The 19,128-nt window shown below is 44.6% G+C and overlaps 1 protein-coding gene across 1 annotated transcript; it reads left to right on the top strand.

Annotated features, from left to right (window-relative positions):
• Positions 1 to 208: 208 nt before the first annotated feature.
• PRKAA2 (protein kinase AMP-activated catalytic subunit alpha 2) lies at positions 209 to 17,058 on the top strand. The gene is made up of 8 exons (XM_084266446.1): positions 209 to 335; positions 2,500 to 2,593; positions 3,979 to 4,123; positions 4,973 to 5,060; positions 7,611 to 7,835; positions 9,410 to 9,914; positions 11,624 to 11,750; positions 11,982 to 17,058. Exons 2-8 carry the CDS (start codon positions 2,534 to 2,536, stop codon positions 12,218 to 12,220), a joined length of 1,389 nt encoding a protein of 462 aa, XP_084122572.1. The 5' UTR covers positions 209 to 335; positions 2,500 to 2,533; the 3' UTR covers positions 12,221 to 17,058.
• The last annotated feature ends 2,070 nt before the right edge of the window (positions 17,059 to 19,128 follow it).

Below are 19,128 nucleotides of genomic sequence, written 5' to 3'. Positions count from 1 at the left end.
GTTTTTTGCAGATAAGTGCCCTCTCCTCTGCCTTTTATGACTCCTTGGGGAAAAAAGATAAAGGGAAGAGAGAAATATCAAGTTTAAAATATTTCACCCTCTATCCTTTGGGGTTTTTTTTCCCTTCCCTAAATTGCTTGCCTGAATCTCGCTACTCTGTTTAGTGACTTTGCAATGCTCTCTTTCCAAATAGTTGGCGAACACCAGTTGACGGGGCACAAAGTAGCAGTAAAAATACTCAACAGACAGAAAATACGCAGCCTGGATGTGGTTGGGAAGATCAAAAGAGAAATTCAAAACCTGAAACTCTTCCGGCACCCTCATATTATCAAACTGTAAGTGCCCTTTCTGCCGCGTGTCTGGCTTTACTCCTCCTCCATCTGCAAAGACTTCACATGTACAGCTGAACTGGCTTCAGGAGGTGGCTTAGACTAGTAGTAGTTGAGCAGTTGAGCAGTAGTAGGTGCATGGTTGAGTTTCTTTGTACATGAGAGGCAAGTGTTGCTTTTTGAGAGTCTCCTGCTAAGTTGCAGGGGGACGCAGAATCACTGAATCGTAGGGGTTGGAAGGGACCTTGAGAGATCATTGGGTCCAACAGCCCCAGATGACACTTTGGGAAATGGTGGAAGATGTTTCTTCCATTGGGAGTCTGAGTGATTGCAACAGCCAACAGACCGGTGTCTCTGCACTGGGTTTTGCTCGGCTAAACCTGTCCAATCTGTCCCCTCTTCCACGCAGAGCCTGTTATAAACGTGTGTAGGGAGGCTCTGAGCTTTCCCATGTTGGGATGTTTTATGGAGTTCCTTTGTGATGACCCTTTTTAGGTTTGATACCTCCAGACTTGAGGCTGCTGAGAATTGTGCCTGAGGAACTGCAGCACGCACAGGCTTCAGAGCGAAGCCTTGGCCTGAAGTCAATAGGATTTACGTTTTAACGGCCTGATTATCCAGAGCTTAAAGGAACATTATGGTTTTTTATTATTTTTTTATTTTAAATTTATTATTCAGACACAAGTTTTCAAAGTTGCCAGTCTGATGAACCTGAATTTAAGTTGTAAATCAGCACCTGCACTCAGGCCTCTGGGATTCCTGCTCAATCCCTGGTTTGTGCAGCCAGTCCACATTAATGAGGCACTCGATAATATCTTTGGCATTTCTATAAAAGAAAGCTGTTGAATGGTAACTGCAAGGATAAGTTGACATTCAGGTCAGCCTTAAAGCTGGCATGAGATATAGCAAATACCTGGGACTTAGGGGCAAGGGAAAACAAATTCTCTCTACAGTTAAATAACTAACCATGCAGCAACTGTTGACTTTAGAGTAACTTCAGAGTTACATGGATTTATTGGAGAACAGATTGGTATTATTGCATGAAAAGGCCAGCAAGAGTCCTCAGCTGTGCATCCAGCATCCTGCAAGCTAAGTCCTGTTCACACGTTTGTCAAACCATTGAAGCCTAAAAGTTAAACCCAATTTACCAGTGTCAGTGTCCTGTGGTATTTACTTGCATTTGTGAAATGCAGTGATTAAAAAGAGAGGTAAGGAGAAGAGTACGGTACACAAACCTCCTCTTTCAATAGCTTTTTTCTATATATAGAAAAGAAATAATGGGGCAATTAGCAATAAGTTAGATGTCCGAGACCAAAGCACTTCAGAAAAATTAAGCTGATCCTATTGATCTTTCTGGGACTGTCACCTTTTAACTGCCTGATCTCGGAAAATTGTTTGAAATCTCTTTGTTTCAAATTATAACCCATGGAAATTCAGCTGCAAAAAATAGAAAAAAAATTAAAAAAAAGCAAACAACAATGTGCCTGAAATAAAACAGCAGAGGGTCTCAGCTGGTGCTGCTGCGATCCCTGTAGCTGCATTGACCTCAGCTGATCGCTGGCAGTTTGCACCAGCTGGGACACTGAAATGCCTTTGCAGCGCTCGGGGATCATTTTGAGTGAAAATGGAGAATAAATTCGTGAGTCAAGGGTTGATAGTATTCCCCTGCCCCTGATCTAGAATATAGAGGGGTTTCCTATTTTAAAAACAGCTGTGATCTTTTGCGGCGCTCATCATTGTTTCTATACTTTTCCGAAAGATGCTCCCTCTAGTGAGCTCTTCCTCATCTTCTTGATATGAGAGAAACCAAATACACCCCCTGCAAGCCTTTGTTTCTAAAGCTGCTGTTGCAGATCTTAGGCAAAAATGAAATTTGGAAGTCAGGAGAGTCCTGGATGTGATAGGATTGTCTGGCAAATATCTCAGAGGATTATTTGAAAGCTTGAAGAAGAACTGTAGGTCTGTAAAAGAGATCCTTTCATAGTCCAGTGAAAGAGTATACTTGAAATTAGAGATGGCTTTTCAGAAGTGGAAAACAATTATAAATGCAAGATCCAAACGAATGCTTATTTTAAAGGCTTGACTTGAAACTAATAATCTGTTTAAAAGCCTTTCCCTGTTCCTCTTAAGTATTATGATTATATTTTCTAAATCTGCTTGTGTTTTTAAGGTACCAGGTCATCAGCACGCCAACAGACTTCTTCATGGTCATGGAATACGTATCTGGGGGTGAATTATTTGATTACATCTGTAAGCATGGACGTGTAAGTGCCAGTACCCTGTCAGCCCAAACACTTGTGTGGGAAGAGGATGGTGTTTAGAAGCGAAACGACTGCTAAAGGGAACGTGGTTAAGGTTAAGGCCCAAAATAGAAGTTGCTTCACAGCAATCCCATCTGGAGTGTCTCGTACCCGCCTTGCACAAAAGTTGCGTGCGATTTCCTTGCAGCGTTCTCTGATGTATTTTGATACGCAAACCAAAATAGCCAAGGTAACGTTGCTTAGTGCAAATGTCTGGAAAAGTAGCATATTTCTGTAATTTTTAGCTATGGATTGCCTGTCAAACGCCCCTCTCCCTGGCCTTGGTTCAGCAGCAGATTTACAGCATTGGACAGGAAGACCACTCGGTGTGGTCTCTATCCCAGTCATTCACCTCCCCCTTGGCTTCACGTCAGGTTTTTTGAAGACTTTTTTAAGGATGTGGCTTATCTGAACAACATTTTAAAATGCCAATAATCCTGCTGGGTATAAATCACCCGAGCTGTAGGTTGAGCGCATGAAATGTGATATTAAGGCTACAAAGAAAATCACTGGTGTCAGCCCTTTGGATGTCCTCATAGGCAATCGTGTGGCAAGGAGAAGAAAATAGGTTGAAGTGGACATCAGGATAAGGTTTCAGGAGAAGGGTCAGCCCACGATACGTTTCCTCTCTGAACTACCCAAAAAGCCAGTGCATCTACAATAAATCAGTTCTGACTTGTGCACTGGTCAATGAAGTTGACTCCCTTTACTTTCCTAGGTACAGTTCTGATTGCCAGCTCATTTTACCCATGTGGATCTTGTCAGTGATTAACTTGGATCTTTTCTGAACTCTTGTATTCAGAAACTAAATTTCCATGAGGAGTCTTTAGGAATTCATCAGTAAAAATAATCATTCTCCTTGTCATTTTAAGTATAATTTCTGTAACACAGCTTATACAGCTTTATAGCTAATATTTCTAGGTAACTAATTAAAATCATCACAATATTCCACCTTTAGCTTTGTTTTTGCCCTCCTAAAGCCATCTGTCCATGGGGAATTGCTTTCTGCATCATACTCTGCAGTGTTTTGTTCAGCCTCGATCTGCATGTGATGTGCAGCAGAACCAGTCCCCTTGGGACAGCAGGCCATTGTCTCATAGGTGCCACCTTGATAGCTCAGCTCTGTTTAGGTTTCTCATTTCATCTCTGGGCCGTATAATTTGAAAACACCAGCACATTATAAAATGCAAGAGGGGGAAATCTGCTTCAGCTTCTGATTCCACTCAGAAGCATGCTGTGATTTTTCTCTCAGTACCCTGGAACATTTTGGCTCCTTGCTAAGTCAAACCTTCCCTTGCCAGCTCCGCACGCCGACCAACCTTCAGGACTATTTCCCCTTGCCCCCGTAGGTTGAAGAGGCAGAAGCTCGACGCCTGTTCCAGCAGATTCTCTCCGCGGTGGATTACTGCCACAGACACATGGTTGTCCACCGAGACCTGAAACCAGAGAACGTGCTGCTGGATGCACACATGAATGCAAAGATAGCCGATTTCGGTATGTGACCCCAGCAGCATTCCAGAAATGCAGCCAGCTCCGAGGCGCTTGCTGGAGCGTGTCCGTGTAGCGCGCCTTACAGAACCCAGAGCCCGTTTCCCTAACCACTGGCTGTTGCTTTACCTGAAAAGCCCACGGTTATAAACACTGGCCTTTTTGCAGAAGCAGGGATTACTTTCTGTAGGCTGCTCCTGCACTGGTGCTGAGAGTGGAGCAGCAAAGTAATCTGCAAGTCTTTGCTTTGCTTTAGTATAACCAGCTAATATAAAGATTTAGCTAATTTATGCTTAAGGCAGGCTTGGTGCAGTCACTTCCAGGGTGAGCCAGTGGTGTGTGTGTGTTTATTTGCACGTGTGTTCTCTGTCCACTCAGCCGTGTGCTCTTGGCCTCACTTCGTTTTACAAATGAGCAGTAACAGGAGTCTTTAAGTGGCATTACCGATTGAAATGCATTGAAATAGCTGGGCTCCCAGCTCAGTCCTGGAGAGCCCTTTCTAGGAGCAATAAATCCTTTTGAAGATTTACAAATTTCACAACCCCACAAAATGCCCATATAAAGGAAATGCTCTGGGAGGAATTATGTCTCTCTTCCTCTGTGCCAAAGAAAGAAAACTCTGGGATTTGCAACCTAGAGAAGTGAAATTAGCCTGGAGTGAATATTCCTTGGTGGTATATTTTAAAATTTGCAAATTATTTCAAATTCTCTCAAATGAATCTATAGTGTGACAACAGTTCCCCTCCAAATTTCTCCCTCTGCTTGCCACACTTTTCCTCCTGCGCACAGCACGGAGTCTTCTGTGGCTGGACCTGCACGTCAAACATCAATATACAATAAAAGTCTTGTTTTTAGGCTTGTCCAACATGATGTCAGACGGCGAATTTCTACGCACCAGCTGTGGTTCCCCGAATTATGCTGCCCCTGAAGTCATCTCTGGAAGGTAGGGACATGTCATTTCCAATCAGAGCCTATGTGAGCACACGGTCTTTAAATTTGTTCTTGGGGTTGGAAACAGCTTTGCAGATCCAGTAAAAGCAGCTGAATCCTTCCAGCCTGTATTTTATGTTTGGGTGAATCTACTGGCAGAAATCTGAACGTTTTCTCAGTTACTACGTTTCTCAGTAGCTGTAAAGGCAAACCATCTTTTGCTAAAGATGTTTACTTTGGAGGAATTATTAATAGCAGATGTTGACTGTTTTATATTGCTAATTAAAGATGGCAAAAATTGCTCTTTGGATGCAAATACTGAGGCTTCAGATGGAAAGGCTTTTCCAGGCCACCCTCCTTCTCAGCTGCCCACCTATAATATAAAACACAGTCTTAATGAGGAAAAACTACTCACCAGTAGAAAACCTTCAATCAGTTCCCTACACTGTTGAACTCTTGTATTGAAAATACTTATCTTCTGCTTCCTTAAGCTAAGGTTGCGGTGGGTTTTTTTTGTGGCAGTAGGTTCAACCATCATAACTTTATTTTGATTTGATGAATTGAATTGATAAACCCCTGGTGCAGTTGCATCTCTTGGTGTGCAACATCTGTACAACACATGGCATGTTGAATGCGCTCTGCAAGGTTGAACTGGACTTTGCCATGTTGATACAGAAGTATGACCTCCTATATATTGCTGTCAGGAGCCCAAGTTACCTAGAATGTCCTTATTTCCCTAACTGTCTCTATAATAGCATAGCAAGGATTGACATGGCAATTTTTAAAATATTTTTGAAATTTTTGAAGATTTCAAATTACAGCCCTCTGTATAGTCCTTCAGACTGCCCATCTCCTTATTATCTGCCCCATATTTTGAATCACGAGCATTAATTTTCCCACCCCAGTGTCTTTCTACCTACAACTGTAGCTTTTAAATACAATATTTTGTTCCAAGGGTGTTAGCAGTGATTATGATTATTGCACCCCTGTTTACACCAGTGCAAGTGTTGGCAGAACATCCTAGGAATTAGACTGGCATCCAAAACTCCTGTTGTCACTGCAGCTCTACAGGAGAAAGCAAGTAAATCCTCATTGTGAAGAGGGGGACGAGGCCGGAAACTCTGCTGTGATTCCAAAAGAAAATATTAATGCTATTTCTGTGTCCTTTTCAGTAAAGGCCAGGAGCAGATTGTATAGGAGACAAGGTACAGGGCAGCTTAACAAAAAAGATTTCCATATGCAGAGTCTGGGTGTTCCAAGGTTACAGGTGATACAGCTAATTAACAACAAAAGTGAGAACGAAAAACAAAGCCCAGCCAACATATTGCAGTTCTTCACTGGCTGCAGCCCTCCCACATCCAGTACTGCTTACAGTACCAGTGATGCTTGAGTTTTGTAGCCCTGAATTACATGCCAAGCTGCCCTCTCCTCAAAGCCTCAGCAACATATGGGAGCTGCATATGGGGGCAGCAGCATGCCATGTTATTCTGCAGCGGGATGAATGCCTCACTGGCGGGTGTGCGGGGCAGGAGTGAGCTGTGTCCTGGCTCCTGCTGCCTTTGCTGGGTAGAGCATGAAAGCAATAGGGCATGAAAGCTCAGCTTTCAGAGGCCTAAAGTGCATCTCGTTGGAGCTTAAAAGTCCAATGTGGTTCAAGTGATGTGGTTATTGGCAAAAGAATCAGGCTTCCTATCTGTTGGAATCCGGCATGGAAGCATCTAGCTAATTGTCCCCATTTCCAACGTGATTTTGTTGGCGTCCCTGGGCTCAGCAAGGAGAGTTACTACCTTTGGACAAGCAGATGAGGTGTTTTGGTGGTGTTCAGAGAATGGCTGCTTGCATGACTGGTGCTTTTTCTACACCAGCGTGTCTGCGCCGGTGTGTTTCGGGAGGAGCAAGTGCAGGGTGATGATGTTTCAGGAAAGCCACACACAGTTCTGTGTTCCCACTTCCACCTCTCTCTGTTGGTAGGTTTTACAGCCCAAGGGTAGGCGCTGCCTCCCAAAATCTCTGAGAAAGCAGTAGTTGTAGACAAAAGAGATAAACAAATTGAGCAAGCAACCAGCAGCAAAACTCATATATTTGGGGTGTCCTGACTTGGTGATGCCAGGGAGTGAATTAGCAGCTTGTCGGAAGCAGGAGCACTTGCATACCAGCACAGAGACTTCAACCAAAAATAAACACAGCGATAGAGTGTCTGCTGCTGTTTAATCTCTCTCACTGAGCAAACAGAAATTGCTGGCTGAGCCCTTGGGGCAAAGGAGCGAAGAGCCTGGCAGAGCTCTTGGACATGTGGGGTTTGGCTTTCTGGAGGGTCTGGTGGAGGCAGGGATGTGCACAGCCACCCACGCCAGCTCTGCCATGTCTTTTCCCCTTGCCCTTGGGTGCTTTTGGCTTAGGCAGGTTTGGTTGGGGACATTCCCATGAGCCACACTGAGGTGGGCTGAAGCTCTCGCCCCCATGGAGCTGGTAGTGGGTCCCCAGCTTGCCCAGTGGGACCTACACCCTGAGGAGAGGAGGGTGGGGAGGGGGACACCTTTCTTCTGCCCTTGCCTTCACATAGGCTGTATGCTGGCCCGGAGGTGGACATCTGGAGCTGTGGTGTTATCCTCTATGCCCTTCTCTGTGGCACTCTGCCTTTTGACGACGAGCACGTCCCCACCCTCTTCAAGAAAATCCGGGGAGGTGTGTTCTACATCCCTGAATACCTCAACCGCTCCGTTGCCACTCTCCTCATGCACATGCTGCAGGTTGACCCTCTCAAGCGAGCAACCATCAAGGACATCAGGTCAGCCCAGGTGGGATGGGGTGGGCTGGCTGCATCTGGGGGGCTTCAGCGCACTGGTGGAGAGGATGGTGGCTGTCCTGGGGGTCACCTGCTGGCAGGTGGGCAGAGGGTTTTACACAGGAGTAGTCAGCTAAATCCAGCTGGGTTTTGTCCCAAGTAGTTCCAGGAGCAGTCCTGCACCCTTTTGTGCTGATGGAGAGGTGAACAGAATGATGATTTTATCTATATTACATGTGTATATATATAAATATAAAATGTTATTTTACTGCATTATAAAATAGCCTCCAAAATCTCAGCAGTGCTTAGCAAAACCAGTTATATCATGCAATAACCTTAAAACCTTAATAACCACCAGCCATTTTTCATTACTTTATTTCAAGGCCACCTTCCTCTGGGTACCAGTTTGGGCTAAGAAGGTAATCCTTGCACTTAGTTTCTATCCAATAAAAAAAGAAAGGACGAAACCCACAAGAATCACTAACTTAATCCTTAAACATTGGTTATAGTTTAAAATGTGACCAAATAATACATCTTTACATACAGTTTTCTTGTCTAGTCAGTGAGCACAAGGCCTGTGAGCCTTTTATCTGCATGTATCACCATGGGAGCTCAATGTAGAGGGAACAGCAGGGCTCTTATGCAGGTCTTCATGCCTTTGGAGATCATTAAAAGTTCGTGGCTGGTGGTAGGACTTCAAAATCCCCCCAGTCTGAACCATTTTAGAAGCGTTTTGTAAAACTGGAGCCCAATAATGCATTTAATGAAATTTATAGTAATCGTTCCATCTAGCTGGTGTGCTAAGCACGCATGTAAATGTTATGGGGGCTTTGAAGGAGTTCTCAGGTTTTTAATGCATTTGCCATGGATGACCTTAATTTTACCCTTCAAGTAAAACCAAGTAAAATGCCTTTTTTATTTCTTAAGCCCTTAAGACTAGAGGATTTAATTACATCTTAGAGCAGGAGCATACATGGTAAGATTACAACTGATATGTAGAACCTATAGGCAAGCCTTCCTGGTGTTTAGCACTCAGTTAACCTTGATTTATTGTAAATCAGTGAGAATCGGGTACTGGGATAGCTTTGATGCTCTGTATGTCTACCAGACCCATAGTAATCAAAAAGCCCAAGCATCTCATAAGTGCTGACGTCCTCCATCACAGCCTGGTGAGCAAGCATCCACCATCACTGTTGCAGTACTGGGGAGGCTGTGCAGGGCTGGCTTGAGGTTCCCATTCTGCAGCTAAGGATCAATTTTAGCTTGACTAAGCAATAAGGGTGATTTATATGCAGTCAGGCAAATTTGCATCCCAACTCCCTGATGATAGAAGGTTCATTCTGACCACCTCCTCTCCAGTTTAAAAACTGCTGCTCTTTTAGGAACGTATCCCTGATTTTGCTTGCTGGTGCCTGTGTGGTTTGGTGCTGCCAAGGGAGGATGCTGGAAACACATTGCTTATTCCTCAGTGAAATGCTTTAACTACCAAGAGAAAGCTCTACAGTTGCTTTTGGGGACTGGTGGCAATGGATGACCTTGTGCAGAGCTCATGGTGGCTTGTCTCTGCCTTTCCCCAGGGAACATGAGTGGTTTAAGGAGGAGCTGCCCAGTTACCTGTTCCCAGAGGACCCTTCCTACGATGCCACTGTCATCGATGATGACGCAGTTCGGGAAGTTTGTGAAAAGTTTGAGTGCACCGAGTCAGAGGTGATGAACAGCCTGTACAGTGGTGACCCTCAGGACCAGCTGGCAGTGGCTTACCACCTCGTCATCGACAACCGGAGGATCATGAACCAAGCCAGCGAGTTCTACCTCGCCTCCAGCCCCCCCACCGGCTCCTTCATGGACGACAGCGCCATGCACATCCCTCCGGGCGTGAAACCGCACCCCGAGCGGATGCCGCCCTTGATAGCAGACAGCCCCAAAGCACGATGTCCTTTGGATGCCCTCAACACCACGAAGCCAAAACCCCTGACTGTCAAAAAGGCCAAGTGGCACCTGGGAATCCGCAGCCAGAGCAAACCCTATGACATTATGGCCGAGGTGTACCGTGCTATGAAACAGCTGGACTTCGAGTGGAAGGTAGGGAGTGCTGCTGCTTCGTGGTGGTTTCCCAAGGGTCTTTTTCCTCCTGAGATGAATTTAGGTATTAAGTATGGTTACAAAATAAATTATCATCCTGTTATTTCTCATTGATACAAAGATGCTGAGTTAAAATGCTAGCTGTGGTTCTATATCTGTTGGGGTTGTTTACAGTGTGAAATGTGAGTTTTCTTTATCAGTGCTGTAAGCCTCTGACTGGAAGGATGATTCTGCCTCTTTTAGCTGCAGGGATAAGAGGAGCTGGTCACATTTCTCATTTTAGTGGCCAAATCCTTGTGAGGTCATCTTGAGTGCACCTGAGCGAAATATCTCTCTATTTCTGCTCCAGTCTTACCAGCCACATGTACTGAAATGGCACAATATGCATCATCTTAAGAGATGCACAGGAGAGGGGCAGGAGGTGTTGGGACAGGAATTTGTACCATGGATGTGGTGGCATTTTCCTCAGTGATGTGATACTTATGGACCAGATGTACTGTCAGACAATTCTGCTTCCCCAGTTTAGGGTTGAGCTTCCTGAAGCTTGATTTAAACCCAGATGACATTTTGGTTGACAGTACTCACTTCAGATACTTCTTCAGAGCTCCACAGCATTTAGTCACAACCTATTTGTAAGTCAAATCAATAAATCCTGGAGCTAGCCCATAATATTTTCTGCTGAGCCCGAGTCCCTGAACCTTGGTGCAGTCACTGACGTGAGCTCTTCTGACTCAGGGCCTTTCACAGCAGCCTTGTGTGAGCATCAGGAGCAAGGTAAGGAGAACTTCAGCCCAGATCTTCATCACTAGAGGAGATGCCTTTCTCACTCCGGCTCCCAAGGGATTTGTACAGAGTGAACATCACCATACCACTTCTTCAGAGCCTCCTATCTCCTCCTTATTTCCGATAGTATTACATATTTAAAGCCAAGCAGCACCCAGAAATCTCATTTCACTGCACCAGCCAGGAGATGGACTGTCTCCAGGTGCATATGCCTACACCAGCCAGACATTTGTTAGCTGCAGAGTTTTACAGAGAGCAAACAAACCTGATGTATTTCTGGTACAGCTTCACAAACCAAGTCAGCCCAACATCTTCATGTGGGCAGTGGAGCTTATTTTGCATGAGGAGGTTTCACAATAGTCTTTCCCACCCCAAGAATAACTTAGGATGTGACTCTTCATCAAAATAGCACAGCACAGAGAAAGTAAGTACAGCACGGAGACAAAAATCTCCTTGCAAGAGAGATGCAGCAGATTGTGGGTTGGGAAGCAGCAAGAGAAAATACACAGCTCAAGGCTGATTCATCAGCACTGAATTTAGCTGTGTCGATGGGAGAGGTTGCTCTCCCCATCTGCCCAGCCTGCTGTGGTTTCACAGGCATGGTCCTTGTACCTGGGTCCATGAGTGGACCTCTGGTTCATATGGCAGTTGCTGCTGGTGAGGGATGAGCAAACATCAGTTGGTGCCTGGCAGATGGGTCACAGCAGCTTCACCTGCCAGCAGCTCGTGAATCAGAGCCCTAAGAAGCATTTTTAAAGATAGGAGGAAATAGGGTATGAACCAGTCGCTTTTGGATCGGCATTGTTCTTCCTAGGAACTGTGGTTTTCTCAGTACATGTCTTGTTAGTATTCAGAAAAAATTAAGGAAAGAAATGTTCTTCTTGCTACCTTGACTCTTACTCCTTAAAGCAAGTTTCCTGTCACAGGTGGTGAACTCCTACCACCTCAGAGTGCGCCGCAAGAACCCAGTGACAGGCAATTACGTGAAGATGAGCCTGCAGCTCTACCAGGTCGACAACCGCAGCTATCTCTTGGACTTCAAAAGCATCGATGGTAAGGAGGAAATGCTGTGGCACAAGATGTAAAACACATAAAATGGCAGGTTTGGAAGTTGAGAAATAATTTCAAATGCATTTTTAGCATGCCAAAATGCTTATGCAGCTGTTTCAAGTCAGCGAAAGCCCTATTGATCCATTAGTCACCACTGCTGTTCCTGGTTCCTTACCAGACATGCGTTGCAGATGCCAAACTAATGCCTTGTTTTCTTTCTTTTTAATATTCAAGATGATGTGATGGAACAGAGATCTGGCTCGTCTACACCACAGCGCTCCTGCTCTGCCGCGGGCTTGCACCGGCCGAGGCTGAGCATCGATGCTGCTGCAGCCGCCGAGTGCCAGTCGCTGATGGGCTCTCTGAGTGGCTCCTTCGTCGGCAGCATCCCCTCGGTGACGCCGCGCCTGGGGAGCCACACCATGGACTTCTTCGAGATGTGTGCCAGCCTGATCATGGCCCTGGCTCGCTGACGGGTAGCACCAAGGCGCCGGTCCCTCCACACACGGTATTGCACTGTGAGGATCTGGTCCGACTTGCCCGTTCCTTGTTTCTTCTGCTTTGTTCCTCCTCCTCAGCCCCTTACTGCTCCCTAGCCTGCGACACAGAGTCGATTCCAGACCCAAAACACACTCCTCTCTACCAAGGAACTGAGGAAATTAGGATTAACCTCATTTCACTCGTTATAGTGTGGTGAAATGTATCCAATATCCTTTTTTTTTTCTCCCTAGTGAACCAAATGGGAAATGTTGACATGACTGTAAAAAGTAGCAAAAGTATCACTGAGTTTTTGGAAAACACCTTCGCCCTGGTTGATCCCGAGTTAACGGAGCCATGGCCAAGCTTTCTGTGATGTCGGCGGTGTGTAGTGAGGTTGATGTTGTAGCCCCTTTGCAGTGCAGAGCAGGGGCAGGATGGGCTGCACCAGGTCAGAGGGGTCGACCAGGAGATGGAGCAGAGGGATCATGAGGTAGCTCTATGACATTTCCACCTGGGTGCCAGCAAGGCTGTTGCATTCTGGTAAGACTTGCCTCCTGCAACTAGCAGCTACTTCCACACTCCTGCACTTTTGCAATATGCCATCCCTCTCCTCTGTTTTTTCTTCCCTGCTAAGGATGGGGAGGGAAGGTGAGATGTGCAAAGGTCCCATTGCAGAGGTGCCATGGGGAAGCCTCCACATGTCAAGTGTTTGCAGAGGAGTGTCCCGTAAGAAGCTTAATTTTCTCCTCCTGACAGCCCTGGACAGCACTGACTTGCTCACCATGTTCAAAGCTGAAGGCTGCTTGCCTTTTTTTCCAGCCCCCTCCTCCAATCCACTCCACCTCCCCTGCTCACTGCCAGCTCCAGGGGCTGAATCCCATGCAGGATTGGGATGAGCCACCGATGGAAGGCAGGATGCCCATGAGCCACCTACAAACCCAACGCTATCACCCAAGCACCTAAGGGCACAGATCATCCCTGCCAGCAAGAGCCAGCAGCATCGCCCAGCTCCAAAGCATTTACCTCTCATCTTTCCTGTAGGAAGCCTTTACCTATCATCACCACTCTAAAAACGCTGCCAAATCTGCCTTTCCTACCTTCCCTGTTCTCAGCCTCGTGCCGCCGGAGACTCACGTTCCATGCCGAAGGGCTCTCCCGTCCCGCCGCTGCTCACCGGACTGTGACCTTCCCCACTCCACTGATAAGGCAGGGATATCTGAATTCAGAGTTTTACTCTTTATTTACTACTGGCTACCTACAGGACGGGCTTTTATTTTTTAAGACGAACTTGGGGGATTTTTAAGGTTAAATTCTTGTTATTCAAGGGTAAACTCTACTGCATGTGTGACTTCTTTGTTTAAAAGAATTATTCTTTTTTATTAGGTAGGCTTAATCGAATGGGCAGTGTTGGCATCTGCTTGGCTTCACCATGGTATTTAATTCCATTTACTTGATTAAGAAGGAACCTAATAGTTTAATAGGTCAAGGAACAAATGCTTTATGAAAACTTTGCCAAAAACAATCCTGGGTGGTAGGTTGGGGTTTGGGTTGTTTTTTTTGGTTTTCCTCATTTTTTTTGGGTGTGTTTTGTTTTAAGAAACAAAGCAAAGGAGAACTTCAGCAACGTTGCTGGTCCCAGGTATGCAGTCATACAACTTAAAAAAAGAAAAAAATAAGATGTATCCTTCTTTTTTGATAGCTTCTTAGAACCTGTTGAGGTTTTTTGCTAGGTTTTTTTGTACAGTTGCACTTTAATTTATACTTTCTGCAAGCTTCTATGAGAAGCAAGGGAGAGAATGACACACTAAGCCTTTTGTACTAATCATTTTAGGTAATGAAGACAAACAGGATATTTTTGCCATCTGCTGGCAGTTAAGTGGACACTTTCAGCTTGAAGTCCCTTTTTTTTAAAAAATACCAGAAAAATTGCCTTACTTTTGTTAATAGATTACGCTTGGATTCTCACTAAGGTGACTTTACAGCTCCAATTTTTCCAGAAGCCACATGAAGTAGAAAGCTTCCAAAAAAAAAAAAAAAGAAAAAATTGAGTTTGCTGTTAAGTTCTCATACACAAAATCCAACCCAGCAAGTGGTTGGATTCTAAACCTGGCAGCAGAACAATTTTGTTTTTAAAAAGAAACACTGGAAATATTTGTAGCACTCTTAGGTTGGTTTTTTTTTTGTAATGAGTTTTTTATTATATTATCATTATTAAATACATACTCTGGGGTGGGTGATGGCTTTGGTACCGTGCCCCTTAGCTAGTGGATGATGTGTTGTCTCCAGTGCTGTGGGGTGAGCAGGTCATCCCTAGTGAGGATGGAGAATGCAGAGTGTAAAATAACCCACCCCAGGGCCAAAGCTGAGCAGCACCCAGCTCTTGAGCAGCTTTTGGATCAGCGCTGAGACCTGAGCAAATGCTGAGCAAACAGCCCTAAGTGGTTTTGGGTGCTGGAGATAAACCCTTTGGGAAAGGAGCAGGAGAGGGCAGCTGAGCAGCCATAGGGATAGACATTAATTTCCATCCAGGAAACAGTTAGGACTGCCTGTGCCCCTGCTATGAAGTGTATTTGAAAGGTAAAAGGCTGTTTAAGTTACCGCTCTCAATAGAGCATCTTGCTGGGTCGCTTGTCCTGGAAACGCCTGTAGCCCATTTGATAAGGGGCCGGTGTGTTAGGTATCATCTGTGGCTCAGAGGCTTGCAGATGTACAGATGTCTTGCCTTAAAATGACACTTGGCCTCTGGGATTTCCTTACCCAGCAGAACTGATAGTATTAAAGAGCAGCAAACGCCCTTGGGAGGAAATACTTGCTTCCCGGAGGGAAGCGGGATTTTGAGGTGCTGGAATAAGCCCTTGTGGCATTCAGCATCTTCTCAGACCCGTGCAAACATTAAATCATATATGGATCTGCAAAAGCAGTCCTGCCAAGGAGGCAGTAAGAGCATCTATCAGCTTTCCATATGGAGAGAAGCAAAGAGATGAAGCAGCTTTTCTGCTCCATGTCAGCAGGGGCAGTAGGAGCTAGTAGGGACTGCTGGAAGTACCTCCCTGATGAACGCATGGGATTAAACTGGTCATTACAGCCTTACCCCCTCCATCCACGCTGCATTTTGAAACATTCTGAGGAGTTTCACTTCTTTTTATTTATTTTGCATTCAAATAGGCTGTTTTTTGGTACCCAGCTGCAAAGAAGCTGCCAGCCTCCAGTGACATTTTCCAGAGGAAAACTTTCACTTTCACACTGTTACACTGTGGTCAGGTTTGGGGGGTGGGGTGTTTTTTTTTTGTTGTTGTTTGTTTTTGTTACGCTGGTTCATGCACAAGCATCAGGAAAAGCAGGGTAGACCTATTTGAACTACAGAAACTTGAATTACTCCAAGTGCAATTCTTCAAAAGCCACTGGACAGCTGTGCTTTGCAAGCCACAAACTCACCCACACTTTGCTTCAGCCCGAGGAGAGTGACACAACAATGCGAAGGACTGAGTTCAGTTAGGCTCCAGCATTAACCTCCAGCTCCTAGGTGAGTTGATTCATAACCAGCTTGTACTAGTTGGGAAATATTTATATATATGTGTGTATACATTTTATGTGTGCATATATATATATATATATATATATATGTAGATAGTATCCCTGTTATTGGCCTCTCAGTTTCATCTCCCCAGTGGGGTAGGTCTGGGCTGTGGGTACCTGCCATCACACACGTTAATCCCAGCATGTGAGAGGTCCTGGAGAAAGGGGAAGATATTTTTACACCCTCTTCTAGGTAAAGCCCTTGTGTGGCTTAGCTGACCCCATCAGCCCCAGCACAGCCTTGTCTGGGGAAGGGAGGAGAGGTGATATCAGGAGCATCCTGCCCTCCCACCCTCCCTGCCTGAAGTCCTGGTGCTGGCAGGGCTTGGGGCAGTTTTATTTTCAGGATTCAGAGCTGAGCAGGTGAAGGGATTATTTTTTTTCCTCTTAACAGGTCAGAAATCCATCATCAGCATGCATGGCAAGTCCTACAGTTCATAAGGTGTGTAAAAGCACAGGGGTACGTGTGGGCAGTATTGTAAGACTGGTGGCAACTGGCTGGTATCTCTTGTATGTACATTTTTGGTGTGATTATAAAGCTGTTTGTATTGGAATAGATGAAGTTTTAACAAAATAAGCATTCTGTCTAGTCCTTTTCATTTTATTGCTCTTTGTCATCAGTCACCTTGTGTGTACCTATATATAAGGGAGAGACCTGTACGCAGGACATGCAGTGGTGCCTTGGATGTACATTAGGACTGCTGGAAGTCACAGCTTTCTTCCAGGAGGTGCACTAATCCCCCAGATTATGAAGAATCCCACTGGTGAGACATGCAGGCCATGTTTCTAAATACTTGAAGTACCACTTGTTGTGCAGTTATTTGGCTTCACCCTTTAAATAGCTGAGAGGGGGAAGAAGAATGGCATGTCCATCTCTTCTGGAGAAGCAAAAGAAATCCCTGCTCCAGCTTCTGTAGGGTTTTTTTTTTTTACTGGAAAGATCTGGGTTTTTTTTCAGGTCAGGGCCTGGAACAGGCTGCTCAGGGAGGGGGTTGAGTCACCATCTCTGGATGTGTTTAAAGAAAGGGTAGATGAGGTACTTAGGGATATGGTTTAGCACAGGACAGGAACGGTTGGACTTGATGATCTTAAAGGTCTTTTCCAACCTTTTGATTCTGTGATGTACTTACTCGAGTCACCGCTCGTAAGGTCCTACTTTGGTATGGGCTTTCCATTTAGTGCTTTCCTTTGGCTTCCTTAGCCCTTCCCTTATATGTTCCTTTTCCTCATATGCTTATCCAAAAAAAAAAAATAATCAACATCATCTTGTAATTCTGAATTAGAAGAGTTAACGATTCTTTCCTCACTCCCACACCTGAGAGACGAGCTGGTTTTTAGAATGCCCACATTGTACCCATTGACCAAACACTGAGTGTTTGCTGAGGGCAACCCTGGTATTACATGCATTCAATGCACATATCTTTGCCTGGGTTTGTCACCAAAATTAGGAGAACTGGACAGTGAATGGGAGCTCTAGCTGCAAAGCTTGAGTACGCTTCTGGTGTTTGTTAGAAAAAGTCTGTGTTCAACAAAAGCCTTGAGATTCCTGCTGAAGCTGCCTTAAGTTAAAAAAAAAAATCAAAGTTTATTTGTAAGACTCATCTCTTCTTCTTTTTTTCAAGTTTTGAAATACTTTTTATTTATCCTCATCTCACAAAACTGTGAAGTAGATACTGTAGACACAGTAATATTTATTCTTGTTGCTGAAAGCTCATTTGTGAGTTCTGTATCATGGTATATTCATGTGTTTTGTACCTCAATGCATTTGTTTGGGTTTTCTTTTTCTTCTTTCTAGAGCACAAGGCAAAACTGAATCCCAGGACAACTGTAGTGTCCATGGTCCAGCAAGGCTCTGGGTAGACAAACCTCAGCTCTGTGAGAGACACAAACCAGACTAACCTGTTGTAAATTCTTTTTCTTCTTACTATAAAGTGTATTTATGATTTTTTCTTCTGTTAAAATACTGAACATTAAGAAACTCTGAGTATAAGCATCCCTCCAAACATATCCTTAACACGAAGTTCAGAAAAGATTCTGAGCTCTATAAATAGCAAATCCTTCTTGGTATTTTGTATTTTGTCAGCTGATGGACTGGAGAAGGTTTTGCTTCCAAATTACTTGCTTTAGTACTTTCTGGGTCTAGCTGTTGTGGAAGGGCACAGAGCCTAGGTTCAGTTTTGTCCTTTGTGCAAGTAACTGTGCTTTAGATAATCACAGCAAAGCCTTTTACCTTCCATTTATGGTGTGGAAAGTGTTTCTCGGTGTACTGCACTGCATGTGATATCTATCTCCATGGTTGACATTTGCACTTTAATAAACTCAGAGATGAAAAGAGACAAGAGCAACAACTCCTTAAAACTTATTTATTACATGGGCCCTTTTTTGCAGGCTGGGGTTGGCTGTTAGAGTTTCCCTCTGGAGATGCTCCTGGCACATCCCAGCTGCAGGGACATGGATGGCCCCAGGACTGGGCAGAGGCATGAAGGGGCAGGGAGGGGAGCTAAAATATATACATGCTTAACAGGAACAGCTTCCCCAACCCAAAATATATGCCAGAAGTCAGGTGTAAAGTTTTCTTCTGCATTAACATGCCTCCAGCAAGCTGATGGACCCATGCTGAGTTAGATCTTGACTCCTTACACAAAAGCATGGAGAAAAGCAATTGAAAAGTATTGTGCAAAATAACTTTTCATTGCAGGAAAGGTGCTTGGGGGGTAATTGGGGACCTAGCTCACATATATCTGTGCTGCTAAGGGAAGTAAATCCAGTTAAAGCACAAAGGTTTAACTTGAAAAAGCTTTAACTTCTTACAATCCAGCAGTGCACAAAGAAGTGAGTGCTCTGGTTTCATCCTATCCACAGTCTCCCTTTTACACACTGTGTGTGGGGCAGAATTGGCTTCTAAGACATTTCAGTTCTCCCTCAGGTTTAGCAAATCAGAGTGGTTATTGTGATGGTCTCGATTTTGAGAAATAATGAGGAGAAACAGGGTTTAAAATTCACATGAGAATTACTTTAAGTTTTGCTGTGTTTGGGCTGTACCAGCAAAGCCATAAAAGAAAAAAAAAATAGGAAGAATTTAATTTCCTGACCAATATCTTGGCCCAAGTATAGCCAATGCGTGGTTTAATTGAGGAAATCTAAATTGCTATATGTAAAGCAGTTCTGTATTGTCTGGAGTCATCCCATCTCAAGTGCTTTCCTTCTGTGCACACATTGGAATCTGTCCATGAAGAGAAATAGTTCTCAGAAGTGAAGGGCAAGGCGTCTTTGCATTAAGCCAGCTGTCAGCATCAGTGTGAAATTGTGTTGTTCCACATCCAGT

The sequence above is a fragment of the Gallinula chloropus genome (assembly GCF_964237585.1).
Source record: "Gallinula chloropus genome assembly, chromosome: 6".
NCBI lineage: Eukaryota > Metazoa > Chordata > Aves > Gruiformes > Rallidae > Gallinula > Gallinula chloropus.
Note: the sequence above shows the minus strand (reverse complement) of the source record. Positions and strands in the feature narration are given on the sequence as shown.

Coding starts and splice junctions, on each gene's coding strand:
- PRKAA2 (XM_084266446.1), top strand. CDS start 2,534: ATGGTCATGGAATACGTATCTGGGGGTGAATTATTTGATTACATCTGT. Junction 2,594..3,978: donor ACATCTGTAAGCATGGACGT/GTAAGTGCCAGT, acceptor TTGCCCCCGTAG/GTTGAAGAGGCAGAAGCTCG. Junction 7,836..9,409: donor GCAACCATCAAGGACATCAG/GTCAGCCCAGGT, acceptor GCCTTTCCCCAG/GGAACATGAGTGGTTTAAGG.